We start from the raw sequence: 19,130 nt of genomic DNA on the forward strand, positions 1-19,130 counted from the left end.
ACGAAACCATAGGTTTCTGAATGTCATAATATGTTTTCACTGTATTCACTGAACTCCGTCACTATTATAACCACAGCCAAAAAATTGACATCACTATCGGTAGAAGAGCTAACAGATGCGTTAGCCTTTTTAAGAAAGGGGTTTTTCATAACAATTTATCAATCAAGTTAAGAAAGGCTCGGTTTTTATTTTCACATTGGTACTAAAAATAAATATAAGAAAACAATTTGACCCAAATGTCATCAATTTTATTGTGATGTTTCACATAAAAAAAAAAATCCTGAAAATGCAATAGTGTTTATTGTAAACATTGAGATTCCTTCAGAAACGATCATACATTAATGCATTTAGGTACTTGAGTTTACAAAATACGAGTACTTCCTTATCTATCTATCTAGCTATTTTCAAAATTAAAGCACCTACTTCTTAAATATACTTAAATGCACAATATAACTGTTCTGTACTAGCCACTAAATTGTTTACCACATAATGTCATTCACATGCATCTTTGCTTGAAAAATTCAAATAGGCGTTTTACTTTGATCTCTTCTCTTGGCCTGTCTAGTCTAGATGCAGTTTAGTTCTAAAAATACTAACTTATTAAAGCATAATGTATTCAAAACTGTATAATATCACTATTTTATATCACCAAACCGTTCAATTCATGACCACAACTCCTAGTAGTCCGGTCAAATTAGACATCAACCCTGCAAATAATTCGCATACAGCTGAAAATTGAATCACTGTATCACAGAAACGTTGACTCTTAGGAGAAAGTGTAAAGACAATTTTAATAGTTATTATTTTACATATTGTCTTACATATTTTTATGATGTAACTTACCGTTTGGTTGAAAATCGCAAAATACCCGTATTTTATAACTTTGATTTTTTTAGCACCTAACGGATCGATGGGGACTTTTCACATTTCATTCATAATGGTGCTCCGAACATTCGTACCAATTTTCAGCTGTATGCGAATTATTGCAGGGTTTATGTCAAAAATTTGACCGGTCTATAGTGGAGTATCTTCGAGCCTGTCCAGATGACGCGTTTTTACTCGCAAGTTTCGAATCACACGATAGTGAGGTACTAGAGAGTGATACATTCTGTCCACATGCAGTCGCGAGTATTGCCTCAGAATCTCAATCGCGCGATTCAAAACGCGCGAGTAAAAACCGTCATCTGGACATGGCCTTCGAGTCTTTATTGTTCATTCTTCTTAAATGTATTGTATTCATTCCTTCTCCTCAGTGACTTCTGGTCTGCAGTTTGACTTCGTAGTTATCAACATGTTTCATCATGACGTCGTATTGTAATCGTAGAGGCTCCTTATTGCTGGTCCCTGAAGCGGGCAGGACCTTGTACTCCCTCACGAGTGATGTGATGATGGTCTTCATAGACATCATCGCGTACTGGTAACCTAAAATGTTATTTAGTATTATTAGGCCCTTAATTTTTACGTCTTACAGTTCGAACATTTACAGCGAAATTCTTATTGTTTGAAATTAAATCATGGAATACTTAATTACTTTGAATACTAAACATCTAATTGGCAAAAGGCATTTTTTACGGAAAGGTACATTTAGTTTGACGTGACTGGGTTCGATCTTATCTTCAAAATCCGATGAGTAGTTTTTGCGTGAACGAACAATAACATTTATAAAATTACAGATAGAGTGTTGACGTTTTCTCTAAATTGTAACATAGCATACTCGTATGTGCGCTTCAACAGAGATCGATATTCAGGCGTTTACAATAATATTCCACCTTTTGATCTATACTCCGATATCAAAAAACCCGTTGGGCTTTGGACAGCTGAGTTTCTTCCGTCACGTCTTCTCGGCACCAGCCCATAATAATATGTTGTCCCGAAGTGGTGGGCAAGCTATTTGGGAGGTATACAGGGTGATTTTGTAATCAGTATCCAAATTTTTAGGAGCGACTCAGAATCAGTAACTTAATCGTTTTACGTAAATATTTTTTTTAATAGACATAAGAATAGACATGGTGAGCGAAAATAATCCTTAACCTTTAAAAAATAAGATATGGACAGTGGACACCCGCGAATTAGATTAGCAAAATACCACGATAAAAAATAATTAGGATAAAGTTGTATTGTTAAATTGTTCTATAGAGCTTATTAAAAAAAATGGATACTGATTGCAAAGTCATCCTGTATATTTGTATAAGCGCCCTGGAAAGGGTCTAAGTACTGAATAAAAACTTCCTCCTTATTCCTTACCAAGGCAGTTCCTTGAACCGTAGCTGAACGGCATATACGCAGCTGGATGGGTCGGAGGGCTGTCGAAGAACCGCTCCGGCCTGAACTCCTCGGCGTCCGCGCCCCAGTAGCGGGGGTTGCGGTGGATCGCCCACATGTGGATCACCACGCCCACTCCGGGAATGAGTTTTGTGCCCGCAGCTGTTTAAATGTTAAGTTATTTTAAACTTTCGCGTTCCATTTCAACTAAACTAGTAAGACACGGGTCTTAACGCGACGTTTATTAACGAGTTACATTATGTACTCACGGCTTGTCGTTTCGGCTGCTATGCTGCAGGCGCTGCAGCCGTGGTCACAAGCAGACTGTGGAGTCTAAGACCCGTGTCTTACTATTTTAATGTTAAGTTAGTTAGTATTATAGGTATATTGAATTTTCGGTTAGATCCAATTTATTCTATAACCTATTATTGATACCGTTTGATAGAGCTATTGAACCACTTTTAGGATCAGTAATCAGTTTTACGATTTCTTGTATAGTTTTTGGAATAATCGAGTGAAATCATTTATCGATTCCACCCGGTATTGACGTGCATATATTTTTAGTTGGTAAACTCATGCGTCAACCAATCTTTAAAATCCAATCTTTTAATTTACTCCGCTCCTTCTCGACTATTGTGTTGAACCCACTCAAAATACAAGCGTGTTTAGCTTACCACGAGGGGTTTAAAACGGGACTTAATAAAATTGCAAAGTATATCAGTGACAAACTAGTAAATAATTACAAAACACGCTTCTGAGTCTGTTCAAAGTCTGTCAGTTTCATTCTATCGTATGAGTCTATAATTAACTAAGAAAACGAAAAAGAGGCTGACAATAGTGACTGAGTTTATTGTGCTGCTTCTTTTCAGCACTGGCCCATTTATTGTCCTGAAGCAGTGGTAGGGTTAATACTGGGACGTGTAAAAGTGCTTTTTAAATGCCTACTTGCATAAATTAATGAGTTTTATGAGTCTTTTAATGTGTCCTCCGAATCATTTTTATTTCAGACAGTCAAGTTGATTTAAGCCTGTAATATCTTGCTTGACCAAAATGGGAACAAATACGCTATGTGCCTCAGAATGTGCCAATAGGAGGACCAGCGATAATCAGTATGTCTGTGTCATGCATGATACTTACGGGTGACGCATTCTTTGTCTGCTTTCCTTGCCGTGATTGGTACTGGTGGGTACAGCCTGAGCGTTTCCTTTATGAAGGCCTCCAAGTACTTTAGGTGAGGCAGGTCCTCGGCTGTGATTGGCCTGTCCGAGTCACCGAATACTTCCTGTATTCTGCAATAAAGTTAGTTTCAAACTTGTATTCGCCTTTTGATTAATTCTCGATATGATTAGTGCATAATAGTTAGTTATATTATATTTTGTTGTAATAATTGTCTTTGTATTTTCTCCGTAAGTGGATTTCGTGAATTACTGGTTGGGTTCTTATTGGCGGTCAAGCTGTAGGTCCTGGCTACACAGGAGTTGCAGCGGTGGGAACTAGAGGTGAAAATAGTGCCGTATACGTACTCTTTATAAATCTTCTCCTGCATATCAAGATGCTGCGACAGCATGACGGTTACGAAGGACGCCCCCACCGCTGAAGTGTCGTTGCCGGCAATCAGCATCACGAGAGACTCTTCCAGCAACTCCCTGTCGGTGTAACCGTGTTCCGCGCCACCAGACGATTCGATCAGTAGGTCCAAGAATGGCTTTGGAGTATACTCTGAAAGGATAGTCAGATACAGAAACGGAACCGATCTCACTTTTCATTTGCTGCAATTCCTGTGTAGCTGAGATCTAGAGTGGAAAGTCAGCTACCATAAATTGGTTTCTCCCCTGCCTCTGCCTTTTTTATACTTTTGTTTTGTACTTTTTTGTTTGTAATTAAAGACGTTCTTTACAACAGCAATGACTTCCGCAGAATACCAGGGTCATGTTCTGGGTTCACAGTTGGAATGGATGGCAAAATTTTTATCCCTTATTATAACTTAAAAAAAAAGTCTCATTCATAAAAAAGTATTAGGTATTATTAATTTAAATACATATTTCATTGAATTAATGCACCTACCATCGCTTATACTCGTATTATTATTTTTCTTCAGCGCAGCCCTCCTTGACTTTATTATCTGAAATCGGAAAATTCATGTTTTATATTTATTATGTAAAGAAAATTATCATTAAACGTAAGGTTCCTTTCCAAATCGCACAACCTAAACTGAACTCGTATTTTGGTATAACAGGCTCCAATGATTATAAGAAAAGTAACAATCTTGTATCTCACTTAAAATCTCTTTGAATTAATTATTCATTTGTAGACTCCAAAGGTCAGTAGCTCGCACACACGTTTATTAGTTTCATTTTTCATTAAATACTTAACATGAAAAAGTTTATATTTTTCATTGCAAGCATTAAGGTCTTTGTATTCATAATAATGTCTCTTTTATACTGTAGAATACCTAGTCATTTAATGTTTCTAACAGATTTAAGTGTGCGATTGTGGGTTGCCGACAAGGTCAGCCGTCTGTCATGTTTTCTGGCAAACAATTGAGAAATGGTGTCAACTTTACTGACCTCATCACCGCATCTAGGCTCTTACTAAGAAAAATTCATAATGTGGGTTTAGACTAAACAAACAAAGAACTAGAATCAGAGTCCAGCATTAATTCTTGATTTTTTAGTGTAAACAAAACGTTTCAGTGATTACACCACGCGAATATCAACTAACCCAAGAACAAGGATTCTAGAGCATAATATGCGAGCATATTTATATGCTCGAGCATTCTTATAATCTTTGCAAAAAAGGCAAAACAGCGAAATAATGCTTTGTATCTGTTTACATACCTACAAGAAATTTGCTTGAGAATGAGCTTTCGCACGTTTGATCTAAACCGACCCTAAAATTGAATGATGAGATTGCTCCTAATGGGCATGCAATAGTCCAATACGTGATATTCATGACCACAAATCGATACCATCTAACATGCTAGGCACAGATTTAAAATTCATGGGCACTTTAGCTAAAGTACAGAACTAGTGGCCGCCCGCGACTTCGTACGCGTGGATCCCGTTTTAACCCCTTAGGGGTTGAATTTTGCAAAATCCCGTCTTAATGAGCACCTAAGTTCTAAAAGCAACCTCCATGCAAAATTTGAGACTCCTAGCACATGTAGTTTCTGAGATTTCGTGATGAGTGAGTGAGACATGAGTCAGTCAGTCAGTGACCTTTCGTTTTTATAGATATAGTTTAAAAAAATCATGGGCACTATTCACCTTAGACACAAAGTCAGTGATGGCATTAATATATCTCATACACCGATCGTAATGGCCGGTGAGTTTGAAGGAGAAGTCAAAGTGCAGCCAAGGCGACAGCATGCGCTTGGCTATTAGTTCGGCCAGTTCTGCCAAGTTCTGCAGGAAGGGGTGGTCTCCTTGCCTCTGGACGCCCAATTTGCAACCAAGTGTGGTTTCTGAAAAAAAAAGGAATAGACCATCTTGATTTTATTGGCTTCTATCAACTTTCCTGGAGTGGAGTCTTCCCCTGCCGCGGGTGTTGTTGCGGGGGCAACAACACCCGCGGCAGGGGAAGACCGCCTAAACGGTGGACAGACGACATCCGGCAGCAGGCTGGAGTGAGCTGGATGCGTGTGGCCAGGGACAGAAGTCGGTAGAGGGTTGAAGAGGAGGCCTATGTTCGAGGGCAAACCCCCTAAAGGCTGCTATAGATTATAGATAGATAGATAGATCAACTTTCCTCGAACGAAGAAAAATTTAATAAATTTTCATCGACACAATTCTCCAATTTTGTTGTGTCAACAATCAACATCCCACCCGAACCCACGAACGTCTAAAGTAGGAATCATTATTTTTGTGACTTAAGGATTCGGGTCAAATAGTCCTTAATGAACCTAAGGCCGTTTTCTAACTTGACTCAATATGCGTATGCCGAGCGTGCTGATGTCGTGCCGCTGCCGCGCCGACAAGTCAGAAATCGGCCTAAAATGACTTCCAAATAATTTAAATATTAAAAATGAGCTTTATTTACCACAAATAGAGTCCATAGTGTACGTCGTCATGAACTTCCAAATCGAGAAGCTGCCCTTATCGGCCACCTTGCGGAGCTCATCCACCATCACGGCTCCTTGTTCTTGGAACACGTGCATGTACTGATTGAGCTTCCTCGGTGCGAAGGTCGGCGCCAGAACCTTGCGGCGCGGCTTCCATATTGGCACTGAAATATTAGAGGTTTTTCAACTTGCTGATAAAGTCCCTGATAGTAGGTAACTGACAGATAAACTGGAACTTTGTTTTTTTATTCATTGTTTACATAACAAACATAACACAACTGGAATGCAAAGACCGGAAGAGATTTGTACTTAGGGTCACGGTTGCGTAAATATCCATGTTTATTAGCACTAACTTCATACCATCTATTAACTAATTCACACATTCGCACTAATTATAATGTTGGTTGATAGAGCTTAAAGTGAGGAATAACATCAACAACAAATAGTGCGCAACACAAACAACATTAGAATTTATTTTTAATGTTTAGTCAGTCAACAATCGTCATCTATGTGTATGTATAAATAAAAGCGACAGGTCACTGACTGACTGACTAAAACGCGTGCGATCGCCATCGCCGGCGCGATCAAAGGCCAATGGCAGGTCGCGCGACCCATGTCAGTTCACGCGACCTGCCATTTCCCTATGATCGCGCCGTGATCGCGCCGCGATGGCGATCTGCACACGTTGGTGTGGTTGAAGCATTGTTATTCCATATTTTTACCAACCTGAGGCAAAGATGCTGCCGTTGCCTATGAGCATCTGCGTGAATTTAAGGACATCGTCTTTCTCGAGATAAGTCTTGACAACAAATTCTACTTCCGCGGGATCACAGGCCACTGCAAAAATAGTTAAAGTTTAAACAATCTATAGAATACGATATTCCGTTTCTTTATATTTATTGAAATTTGGCAGGTAGGTTCCTAATAAGGTGTAGACATCAGCTAAGAACGGATTTTACGCAACTCCACTCCTAAGGGGCTCGGGGTCCACGACTCCACGTGTATGAAGTCGCGCGACCGCTAGTTTTTTCAATAAAATGAAGTTCACAAAGGCCACTACGGGTTTTCCCCTAAAGATTTTCATAATGAAATGTCCTGCGCTGCTTGTGGCCTTCATCAGGTCGTCAGGTCACTGAGACTACGTAGTCCGGCCCGTGGTTGCCACTTGAGAACTTTTTCTCACTATTGCAAACTGAATTCTGCGAGCCATGACGGTTTCTCGAGTTCGAATATATTTTATATAGGTGTTCCTTTTTAATCGTATGCTATGTGCATCCAGTAGTACAAATTTCAGTCAAAATTAAAGTTTCCCACCTGCAAATAACTGCATTCCAAGCCACAAGTGTGTCCAGCCATTGTGTTTAATGGCTTCTCTACCAATGTCCATCACTGTTTTCATCTTGTCTAAAAAAAGAAGACGACTAAGTAAATGGTCTGATTAAGGTGCGAGTAAGTAGGTATATTTACAGATACAGTAACAGAATACAAATACAACTTTCATTCATAAAATCATTTCATAGAAAAAAATACATACAGGGTGACTTTGTTATCAGTATTCAATTTTTTTAAAAGCTCTTTAGAACAATAATGAACTATAGAACTTTATCTTAATTATTTCTAACTGTGGTATTTTTCGCAAAAAAAAAATATTGATGACTTCCCATATCTTAAGTTTTAAAGGTTACTGCTTATTTTCGCTCACCATTATGTCTATTATGCTTTGCAGTTAACTGTGTGTACGTATTTTTCTATGATCGAAGCAAATTATCCACGTGAGTAATTTCGGAACCGCGGGCAGCGAACAAAAATAATTAAATAATATGTTTTTTTTTTTTTGTTTTCTTTACTTAAATCGATTAAGTTACTGATTCTGAGTCGCTCCTAAAATATTTGACACTGATACAAAAATCATCCTGTATATCTTCGGAAAATTTAAATTTCCCTGACTCCGGAATTAGTCTATTCCCGTTTGCAGTTGGCTATGGTACTACACTTAAAAGCACATTTAAGTTTGCCATTTAATGGGAAATCAACTGTTCTAAAAAAACAACCCACGGCCATACAAATCACTGCAATTTATGAGGTCTTATCAATGGCAATGATCTCCTACAGCGAACTAGAGAATTAAACGGAGAACAATGTAGGTTGTGACATTTAAAATCAATTCCTTTATCTGCCTTTAATACTTCTTAAACTGATACTATGTAATTCAGAATATTGAAAATTGACTAAATTTAAAGACTCACCTTCATTGCTTCCAGCAAACTTGTATGCCATTCCAATAAATGGGTAGCAAGGTATATCAGATTTGATGTATTTGCACAAATCCCTTTTCCCCCTGTTCTGCCACCACAAGATTGCCATCCATATTAATGCCGACACTAAAAATATTTGAGCTAGCATTTTTTCTAATTTTTAAACTGTTATAAAAACTTTTGTTCTAAAAAACTAGGGCAATAGTCACGTACACAAAAGTAAAAATAAAAATTATTCAAGTAAAGCTTCCAACTGATAACCTTGACATAGATTATGGAGACCTCCGCCACGTCTAAACGGTTAGGAGGTCTACGTTGAAATATTGTACGTATAAACATGTCTTGTCTTAAAAAGTAATGCTAAATTCATAGAATATAAAAGAGGAAGGACCTGCTTACCGTCACGTGGAAGATTTTTTTATAGGTTTTTCGAGTTAGCAAAAAGGTTGAGGATTCCGGGTGAAGCTCACTTCCACCTCCGGCCTGATCATCACTTACCATCAGCTGAGATACAGGCCAAGAGCTTCCTCGTTGTGGATAAAAAAAGATCCCAGTATTGTAAATAAGTCAAAGTCAAAAATTTCTATATTTTTATTCATAATTTACTAGTAAAATAGTTCTTTTTTTTCGGATATGCTAACGTACCTATTACGCCCGTTTGACATTTCTCTATGGCCCCACGGTTAGGAAGTGGTATACGGGACTATTCCCACCTCACGTTCCCACCACTGCACCTCCTGTGTAGCCAGGATCTACAGCTTGACCGCCTTAAAAACCCAACCAATGAAGGTCAAGTTTGTCCCGGGGGAAAGTTTTAAACATTAATTGGACCCGCAACAAAATTAATCAGAACATAGGAGGAGTTCGAAGTTCTGGTATAGACTATTACACCTATAAAAAGTAATTTATTTTTGCAACTAGGCTTTTCGAAAGCGCTATAACACGTCTCATTTAAATGCTTCAGGATAATATAAAAACAATATTTTAAATTTTCAATAAATAAATAAAATCAACTAAGTATCATGTTTTTAAAATTTAAATTTAATTGTAACTAGAATATTTTTAATCTATACTTATAATAAATCTGTAGAGAGGTCAATTCTGTACATGAAATATATTTTCAAAATAACTATCAGGGGGTGATTAGTGATCGATACTGATGCCAAAAATGCAATCAGTAAAATTTTTGTCTGTCTGTCTGTATGTTCTGAGGTATGTTCCTTATAGAAACAAAAACTACTAGACGGATTTTAACGAAACATGGTACAATTATTCTTCATACTCCTGGGCAGGTTATAGTATACTTAGGAATTCCCACGGGAACGGGAATTAGCGGGAAAATCCTTTTGTATGAAAAATCTAAACCGCTCAAGTTAGACGCTTGAAATTTGGCATGCAGGTACCTTAGTAAACTTAAAGCTTAATTACAACAGGATATTGCAAAATTCCCACGGGAACGGGAGTTATCGGGAAAAAATATTTGTATGAAAAAATGTAAACCGCGTAAGATAGATGAAGGGAGTAAAACGGGATCCACGCGTACGAAGTCGCGGGCGGCTGCTAGTATTCAAAATAAGTTTTCGTCGTTGCGATCGAACTATAAACGCATGGTTTCTGTGGGTACTAGGGCGGCTGGTACCGTGGTTGTAACTTCGTGTAACGGATGGAAAAAGGAAAAATAAAAAAATATATTAATTCTGACTCTTTATTAAAATAGTAACTAATATTCAAAACATTCCAATTTATTTTTAATTCTAATAAAATAAAGGTGACGCCCGAAAATAAACCTATCATGAATAGGATTGCTGTATGACATCATCATCATCACCATCATCATTTCATAGGACCACCGCTGAACATAGACCTCCCCCAATGATTTCCATAATTTATTGACCGGTTGGTAGCGGCCTACATCCACGCCTTGCTACCTTCATGACGTTGTCGGTCGATCGGTCGTGTTTTATGACATCATTTACATAAAGTACACAATTTTGTACAATCAGCCAGTTTCAATGACCATGGTGATCAATGATCTGACCCACTTATGCAATAATAAGGTCAAAACTGTAGTTAATGTTACTGGTTCTTAATTAAATCTATCCCATGGTTTTACATCTTAAACTATCTATATAAAAGGTGTGAATGTCTCGGCTGACAAGCTTGAGGTGCAGGGTCCAAATAAGAAGGCCAGGGTGTAGCAAAAAGTGTACTTTTACTTCGCAGTACCAGCGTAATATACAAAAATAATGCGTGCGTGCTCCGTCCGTCAACCAATTCCAATCAGGACGTTGGAGACAGACGCGGAGTCGCGGGGCAAATATTCGTAATGCGCCTTCGGAAGTCCCAATCTGCGATTCCCCTAAAGAACGTCACAGTCGGATGCAACCTCAGGTTATTACTTTACTTGCTTACTTCCTTCTTACTTACAATATTCAATATAATCGTCGGAAGGTCTTTATGGGAAAAAAAATCTGGACACCGCGGTGTAGAAATCGACTCTCAATGTGCTAGTGTCATCCAGCGGCGAGCGGCGCAAACACTTCCTAGACTGGATAGATCTTGCAATAAGCACGGTGATCCGCGGAGGCTTGGTAATGCAGGCGAACACCACGAGATGGCGCTAGTAGTATTGATTGATAAATGTGATATTGTTACATCTATTATATTTATTTGGAAACTCAACAGTTTTGTTTACAATTTGCTTGAAATACATGAATAATTTTAGCCCAGCGTTTTTTGTCCACGAATCCCTTAGGAAATCAATCACAATTTTAAGGACCCCCTTAATAAAAAAGCAGCAATACATTTCGGGATATTTGGTGGCATTTATTTATGATTGTTAAATCCGCCGTCAAAACCAGGGCGGGATGCTATAGTCTAGTCCGTGAGCACGTACAATTTTGTCCAATGACCCCAAGCTACCCATCCTTATCGCTCGCGCGTAAATATGTTGCTGTCGCGCTCGCACACTCACTGCGGGCGCGCGTCGCACAGTCGCGACAGCAACATAATTACGCGCGAGCGATAAGGATGGGTAGCTTGGGGTCATCGGACAAAATTCTACCGGGCTTTAGTTACGTTATAAAATTATTATTCTACTCTTAACTCTTAATCCAGGACGGACCACTATTCGAAGGAAGATAGACAGATAGAAAAAACTTTATTATAATGGAGTGACAGCAGGATTGTATAGAGCTAAGGATGGCAAATAGTAAAGTTTGATAGGTACTGTAAAGCTTTCAATTCCTAGCCTCTAACTTAACCCTGAAGTTGTCAACGTGCTTCAACATGATGTCGTATTTGACTTTGAGACTCTTGCTCTCGCTGTCAGAGGGCGCTAAGAACTTGAAGCTCAGCACCAGGTTTATCAGAGCAGTTTTGATGGACATCGTCGCATACTGAAACCCTGGAAAGTAATGTTATTAAGTGCCACGAGTTGTGCGCCAACTGTCAGTCGATTAAAAGTCTGTAAAGTCAAACAAATCCAATCCGATTGGTATTCTTACCAATGCAATTCCTAGGACCCCGACTGAAAGGCATATAGGCAGTTGGGTGTATTTCTTGTCCTTCTAGAAAACGTTCTGGCCTGTACACCTCGGCGTCAGACCCCCAGTATCTGGGGTTCCTGTGAATCGACCACAGGTTGATGTACACCCCTATCCCTGGAATCAAGTTTCTACCGGACGCTGTAAGAAAAAAATGATTAAGTATAAAATATTAGCCGTCAGCGACTAAAACAGTATTTACTTTAAAAATAAAATCGGTCAAAATCCTTGCTTTTTATGCATGACAAGGCAGGTCTTTGACACTTAAGACGTAAAAGGTCGAAAAATCGCAAAATTATACTAATCGTGCAATAAAAAGATAAAGTAAAGCTTAGTGCAGGAGCCTTTCAAGAACGAAAAAACGCTGGCAACTGCTTGATGATAAAACACAATCGGAACTGAAATTGCTTTACTGATTTTTCCAGCACAGAGTCACATACCCAATTTTAGAATGTAAAAAGCTTTTTTAAAGCTCAATTTCATTAATTTTATTCATTAAATCCATTTTAATGACTTCTAAGACTCTTTTCTTTTTATATCCATTCGGAAGAAACGATTATTACCATTGAATGTTTCTTCCGACTATTATCAAGATTTATTTTAACCTGTTTTTCGCAGTAACTGTTAAATACATTTACGTCAAACTTAGTAGTTAGAGTCATAGTTAGCACCATTAATGTACGATAAGCATTAATAAAACTATTGAACATCATAAATGACGGAATTATTTACCTTGAATGTTTTCGTAGAATTTATTAAAAACAGACATAGTTATTGCCCCTGTACAACAACAAGCAAATTGTGGAAAATGTGTGGGAGATTATGCGAACATACTGTCTCCCCAGCCCTTTTGGTCAGCTTGGGGATTTTGCGAGTAGGTCAAACCCTCATTGCCTCTTGTAAATTACAGAAGTTTGTCCTCCTGTAGAAACTAAATGTCCTGATGAAGGTGATGATGACAAATCAAATCAAAAATATTTTATGAAATTTTTACCACTGGTGACTCTTAAATTTATGATTGAAAAGGGATTGCACAAAGGATTACTACACATTATTTAGAACCAAATCAAGGTATTAAAACGAACATCAATAATTATTATATTTACTGGCAATGTTACCTTGAAAATGCTCGTTCAGAAGTACAGACTGCAGCACATCAACTGTACATTTTTGTTGCGAGATAGCTTCTAACCTACAGGCCCTACAGCTTAGTGTAAAGCTTGACGTGCTGTCTGTAGGTACATTGACCACGTAGTTAGGTATGTGGCAGATTTTTTGCTGACGCAACGCAGGTTAGGAGTTAATTGCTAAATGTTATTCTACTAAATTACCGACGAGGAAAAAACATCGTGTAGTAGTAGTAGTAGTAGGTAATGAACTAGTCTTTTATGGCTTTATGGTGACTGATAGTTATCATACGTCATTAGTAATATGCATATTTTAGTAAACAGTTATTAGTTATATCAGTCGATGAAGCACATGATGTCGTGCCCTGAGTGCCCGAGCAACTGCACTCAGGAGGATTTAATGAATGCTGCTGACAACGCCACTCTTGTAGCGGAGTTTTGGGCTGACACTGTGTAGGTTTGTTGTCGACACGATATGAAGAAGCTGTATGTTCTCATTCCAGTAAGGTTTACTTAATGATAAAATTGAAGTGTTTACTTGTATCAATAAATTAATAACTTCTATCTAATTCTTACTTACTAGAATATAATATACCTCTCTAACTCGTGTATTATTAGTAACAGTATTACACCCGTATTCACAAACGATGCTTGCTTAAGTGAAGCAGCAAATCGAACGCACAGCGTTGAATAAAGCTCTGTGATTGGTTCGTGTGTGACCCTGTGCGTCCACGCGCACTGTGTGACCTCACAGTAATGTTTGTGAATACGGGCGTTAGTCTTCTATGATTTTTATGACAAACCAAAACATAAAATATATGTTACGGTTAATGTGATAAATTGAAAATTATTAATAATAACCGGTCATTATGAATAATTCCCGACAGTCGCGGTGAAAGTGATAAATTAATCACATTTAACAGTGATTATTTAATAATTCAACCTTATTACTAACAAATTTCATAAAAGAGAACAACATCTTGTGTACGTGTTCGTGTACAGCCAAACTTTTGAACGTTTTGATATCATATTATTAATATAATTTGGCAAAATGAGTTTGGAATGTTTCTTGCATAATATTACTTTTTCATGATGCCTATAACATAATGTTTTGATTTAAAGTGAAAAATAGGTTAAGGTGCGGCGGGGGTGGCCCTTGGGTGGCCCTAAGCCGCCTATTTAGTTTTATACACACATAAATGACCTCATATTAATCACATTTACCAAATCATGCGGTAATTATTCATAATAACCGGCGATTATTCATAATTTTCACATTTATCACTTTGACCGTAACATATACACGACTCAACTAGCAATTTAGTTAAGAGTGCACTGGCCAGACTTGGATGGATGGATGGATAAGTACACGTAAATTCTGGTAAACGTCCGTCTATTTCGTAGGTGAGCAAACAAATAATCTGTAGGTAGTACTATGGTTAAATATGTAAACTAATATTTCACGATAACCTATAGGTACTATTTAGTTCTGTACATACTAATTTTACAAAACTGAAGAGCTCGTTTGCTTGTTTTGTCTCAGCAACTACTGTTTCGTTTTGAAAACTTCTGATTGTGTTGGATGGCATATTTTTGTCAAGAAAAGCTATAGGCTATATGTATACCATCACGCTATGACCAATAGAACCGAAGCAATTAAAACCACGATAGCCGAACGGTGAAGGGGTCGGACTGGCCGACTCGTGATCCGGGGAACGCGGGTTCGATCCTCGCCGCCGCTCGACTATTGTAGTGAGTTCACTCGTGACATAAGCATAAATTACGAGGGGCTAACGGGAGTAAAAAAAAATAGGAGCAGAGCATCAATGAAAAATGTTGCGAAAACGGGAAAAAATAATTCAAACAATTTCCACGCTTACGATGTCACGAGCAAAGTTAACGAAAGGACACTGACTCGCTCACTCATCACGAAATCTCAGAAACTACAAGTGCTAGGATTCTCAAATTTTGCATGGGGGTTCCTTTTAGAACGTAGGTCGCGGGCGGCCGCCAGTAACCAATAAAATCAATACTAACGGAGTGTGACATGCTGATCGATTTTCCTCACGATCAAGGGCACAGAAGGATACAGCCTCAGGGTTTCCTTGATCACAGCTTCGAGGTACTTTAAGTGTGGCAGGTCTTCTCCCATCGCTGGTCTGCTCGAGTCACCGTAGAACTCTTTTAGTCTAGAACATAAAACGATTGCAATGATCGTCAAGTATGATTTAATTTAATTTTTCGTTTTTATTTGAAAGAATGGTATACAAGCAGGCAAAACATAGGAACATAATGAAAGAGATACACTGATGGACAGACTGCTTGTGCCCCTCTGACAAAAAGAGGTGCCTCAGCATAGATCAAGACCGCGCCAGGGCCTGTCTCGAAGTTCAGCAAAGATATTTCAATAACACTCCAAAAAATATTGATAAGGATAAACTGAAGCAAAGGGATCAATTAATAAGACGAAGATTTTGTTTGCATTATAAAAATAAGTAAGCAGTCATTACTTTTACTATAGTTATTGTATATTTTTCATAAATATTGAATGTATTTAGAAGTATTTGTGTGTAAGGACAGCAGCAAGCCAAATTATATAAATTTTATTTTACTTATTAGGACAACCAAAATACAAACACTACGAATTACTATACCTAAAAGTGTTTAGAACTAAGTGTTGTCTTAATTAAAGGCATTAATAAATAAATAAATTATTAATTAATAAATCTGTAGAATCTTTTCAATTGATCTTAAAACATAATAGGTATAAAGTTGAGGTTTTTAAGTTTATATGGCGTACCTAATGTTTTACGGGTGTCATTATATCCACGATGTAAATTGTGAGATAATTAATCCCAGTATTTCCTTCAACGGAAATCGAAAAAGGATACACCCATTTTTGTCATGTGTGACAACACTTACTCAAGATACAACTTGTCCTGCACATCTTGATGTCGAGCCAACAGCGACACGGCAAAGGCAAGGCCCACTGCCGACGTGTCAGTCCCAGCCAAAACTAGCACTAGTATCTCTTCCTTCATTTCTACATCAGTAAACTCTGCTCTCTCGATGAAAGATTCTAGCATCGCCTTTGGTCGATCGTCTTTTGCATCTGGAATATCAATTTTGTTACTAAGGTGTAAAAAACTTTGTCCGACTTAAAAGGGGTTAAATACATTAGAATACTTACATAAATAACCTTCTACTTCATCTTCGTTCTTCCTGAGTGTAAATATCTTCTTTTTTTCAAGCACAAGCTTAAATACAGAAAAATAGGAAAGCTTAACGTAAGTCATGCTCTCAATATTTAAATAAAAAGTATAAAATGTAAATTATTATTAGAACTTAAAGAAAAACATAAATTCTCCAGTAGGGTAGAGTTAATAGCACATAAGAATTTTCATATCGGTTGCAAATTCACTCCTATCACAATTTATTTAAGGTAGAATCCAATGATGCCTCTTATAATAAGTACAATCTGAAAGGAATTACCTATAAATACTTACTTCACTAACGAAATTCTTCATAAAGTTGCTTAACCTGTAATACGCGGAGCTGCATGGCCACAGTTGATAAAGGTAGTCGTTCTGAAGCCACGGCTGAAGGACCCTGGCTCCTTGAAATGCGCTGTGCTCCTCGAAGGCCTTCGGGAAAGGGTGGTTGCTGTTTTTCTGGGCATCCAAGTTTATGCCGAAGACAATTTCTGTGTGAGAATTCATAGTTCGTAATTAAGACTTGTAAGAAGCGCAAGGGTTACTATGTCCGATTGCCGATATTGGCATTGGCATAACCAATATGTGTCACCCAAGTGAAGCTGTAATATCACGTGGAAATTTCTAAGTACAATTAACTACTCATCACCTCATTTATAATGCGAACAGCTAGGGACTGGAATTCGCTGCCTGCTGTTGTATTTCCTGAACACTATAATTCGGGCGTTTTCAAGGCGAGAGTGAATAGGCACTTACAGGGCAGATATGTATCATCCTAGACTGCATCTCACCTAACACCAGGTGCGATTGCGGTCAAATACCTGCCTTGTCTAGCATAAAAAAAACCATCATCAGGCCATTTAGTTTCTACTAAGAGCGAAGCTCTCTATAACTTGCCAGTTTGGCCTACAATCCCTCATTAGCCAGATAGATTAGGGAATTCTTTATCTCGCAGATTTCTGTTGCTCGCATAATTATTTCTAAGTCATCTTAGTTTGAGATACAACTCTTTATGCTAAAAATTTTGATAAATCCTTTCACGACTTTCAAGGGATATGGGTTATCCATGCTGTGATGATAGTTTTTGTAGCAGCAACATACAAAAAAAAATTACAAAGGTAAGCTCACCCCTTTTGTAATTTTTTTTTGGTAAGTTTGTCACTGTATCTCATGTAGACTCAATAAATAAATAAGAGAGGGAGTGCTATTATACTCTGCTGTAACCACACGACATTGCCTGCCCCAAAACAACAACTGCCAAGTTACATACCACCAATAGCATCCATAGTATAGGTAGTAATGTAGTCCCACAGAGAGAAGGCACCAGTCCCAACGTTGGGCTTCAGTTTCTCCACCATCACCCGGCTCAGTCTGGAGTGGACTCTCACGAATTCTAATAGCCTTTTGAAGTTGAAGTGAGGAACGAGGATTTTTCGCCTGGGACGCCATATTGATACTGAAAGAGTTGTAAATACAAAAAGATAAGAGCTTCTAGAAGAATATAGACGTTTCTGAAGACCTTTATACCAAAAGACGACATTAGTAGTCGAATAGGATGGCATATACCTAGTTAGTTATGATGCTAGCTTTTGCCCGTGGTTTCTGCGGCTCCTGCACTAGGCTTGCAGGCCTGTATTGCAGCAGCCAGAGATTGATTAAACATGAAAACGTAAGGTAATGAGAAATTGTTGCAAAAATTTTTAAAAATAATTTTGAACTGCTACCTGGTGCAAAAAGACTGCCATATCCGATTAGATTACGGGTCACATCGACAGTATCGTCTTTGCTCAAGAACGTTTTGAGTACGAAATCGGCGTCAACCGGGTCGGCCATCACTGCAAACAAATTCAATGACAGACACAAAAGCTTCGCGTTGTTAGACGTTGCCTATTTTGTGCATAATTATGATAACACACGTCGCATATTGACATTATTTTCAATAAATTTTTGCACAAGCTTTTGTTTCGTTCGTTTGTTTCAGCCAAATGACATCCACTGCTGAACAAGGTCTCACTCAAGGATTTCCACAACTACCAGTTCTATGCTGCCTGCATCCAGGTACTTGCCGCGACCTTCAACAGATCGTCGGTCCATCTAGTTGGAGGCCTGCCCACACTACGTCTTCCAGCTCTCGGAATATTTAAAGGGCGACATAAAAGTCTTCGGCAGTTTATAAAAAAATTATGTTTAAATTATTTAAATAAAATAAATTACTATTTAATAAAATAACCTAGTTAAATGGTAAAATGAAGCGATGACTTACTAACGACTAATTTGTTCATAAGCCAAATGCAGGTTGCTCCTCCACGCTTGATGCTTTCATTTCCAATTTCATGGATTGATTTCATTCGATCTGTAAAAATAAAGGGTGAAATTACTTTTTAGCCCGTCATTCGCCTTTTTAGTGCTGTCGATTCTTGATCTTATTAACTTTTTAATGATTGTTGAATTTATTTTTTCTATGCTTGAAGCAGTTCAATTATTTGGAAATATGTTACCCACTTGATTCTTCATACCTGCGTTAGATCCAAGGAAATAATGCGCGTGACCAATAATTGGCCAACTTTTCAGGCTATTTCCCATAGTTTTAGCTAATTTTCTTTTATGTCTGTTGCTCCACCATATCTTCAACACCCATATCAATATGCCCACTATGAAAAATTGCACTG

The 19,130-nt window shown here is 38.0% G+C and overlaps 2 protein-coding genes across 3 annotated transcripts; both read right to left on the minus strand.

Annotated features, from left to right (window-relative positions):
- Window positions 1–382: 382 nt before the first annotated feature.
- Window positions 383–8,877, minus strand: LOC135088457 (cytochrome P450 4V2-like). Of its 2 annotated transcripts, XR_010261042.1 has the most exons (11): window positions 8,569–8,877; window positions 7,637–7,726; window positions 7,049–7,159; window positions 6,301–6,486; window positions 5,529–5,725; window positions 4,327–4,384; window positions 3,786–3,981; window positions 3,400–3,551; window positions 2,245–2,424; window positions 869–1,422; window positions 383–838 (listed from the first exon to the last, which is right to left on the minus strand). XR_010261042.1 is itself a non-coding variant. In XM_063983272.1 (10 exons), the coding sequence occupies exons 1-10, from the start codon at window positions 8,723–8,725 to the stop codon at window positions 1,250–1,252; spliced, it is 1,500 nt and encodes a 499-aa protein (XP_063839342.1). In that variant the 5' UTR covers window positions 8,726–8,877; the 3' UTR covers window positions 383–1,249. The 2 variants fall into 2 exon arrangements, 1 of the variants encoding a protein (XP_063839342.1); XM_063983272.1 differs by having other exon boundaries at window positions 383–1,422.
- A 2,939-nt stretch (window positions 8,878–11,816) lies between these two features.
- On the minus strand, window positions 11,817–18,294 carry LOC135071300 (cytochrome P450 4C1-like). Its single transcript, XM_063965090.1, has 8 exons — window positions 18,186–18,294; window positions 17,732–17,917; window positions 16,756–16,952; window positions 16,440–16,506; window positions 16,172–16,361; window positions 15,287–15,438; window positions 12,084–12,263; window positions 11,817–11,983 (listed from the first exon to the last, which is right to left on the minus strand). The coding sequence occupies exons 1-8, from the start codon at window positions 18,292–18,294 to the stop codon at window positions 11,817–11,819; spliced, it is 1,248 nt and encodes a 415-aa protein (XP_063821160.1).
- Between the last annotated feature and the right edge of the window lie 836 nt (window positions 18,295–19,130).

This window comes from Ostrinia nubilalis, chromosome 4 (assembly GCF_963855985.1).
Source record: "Ostrinia nubilalis chromosome 4, ilOstNubi1.1, whole genome shotgun sequence".
In the NCBI taxonomy this organism is placed as follows: Eukaryota; Metazoa; Arthropoda; class Insecta; order Lepidoptera; family Crambidae; genus Ostrinia; species Ostrinia nubilalis.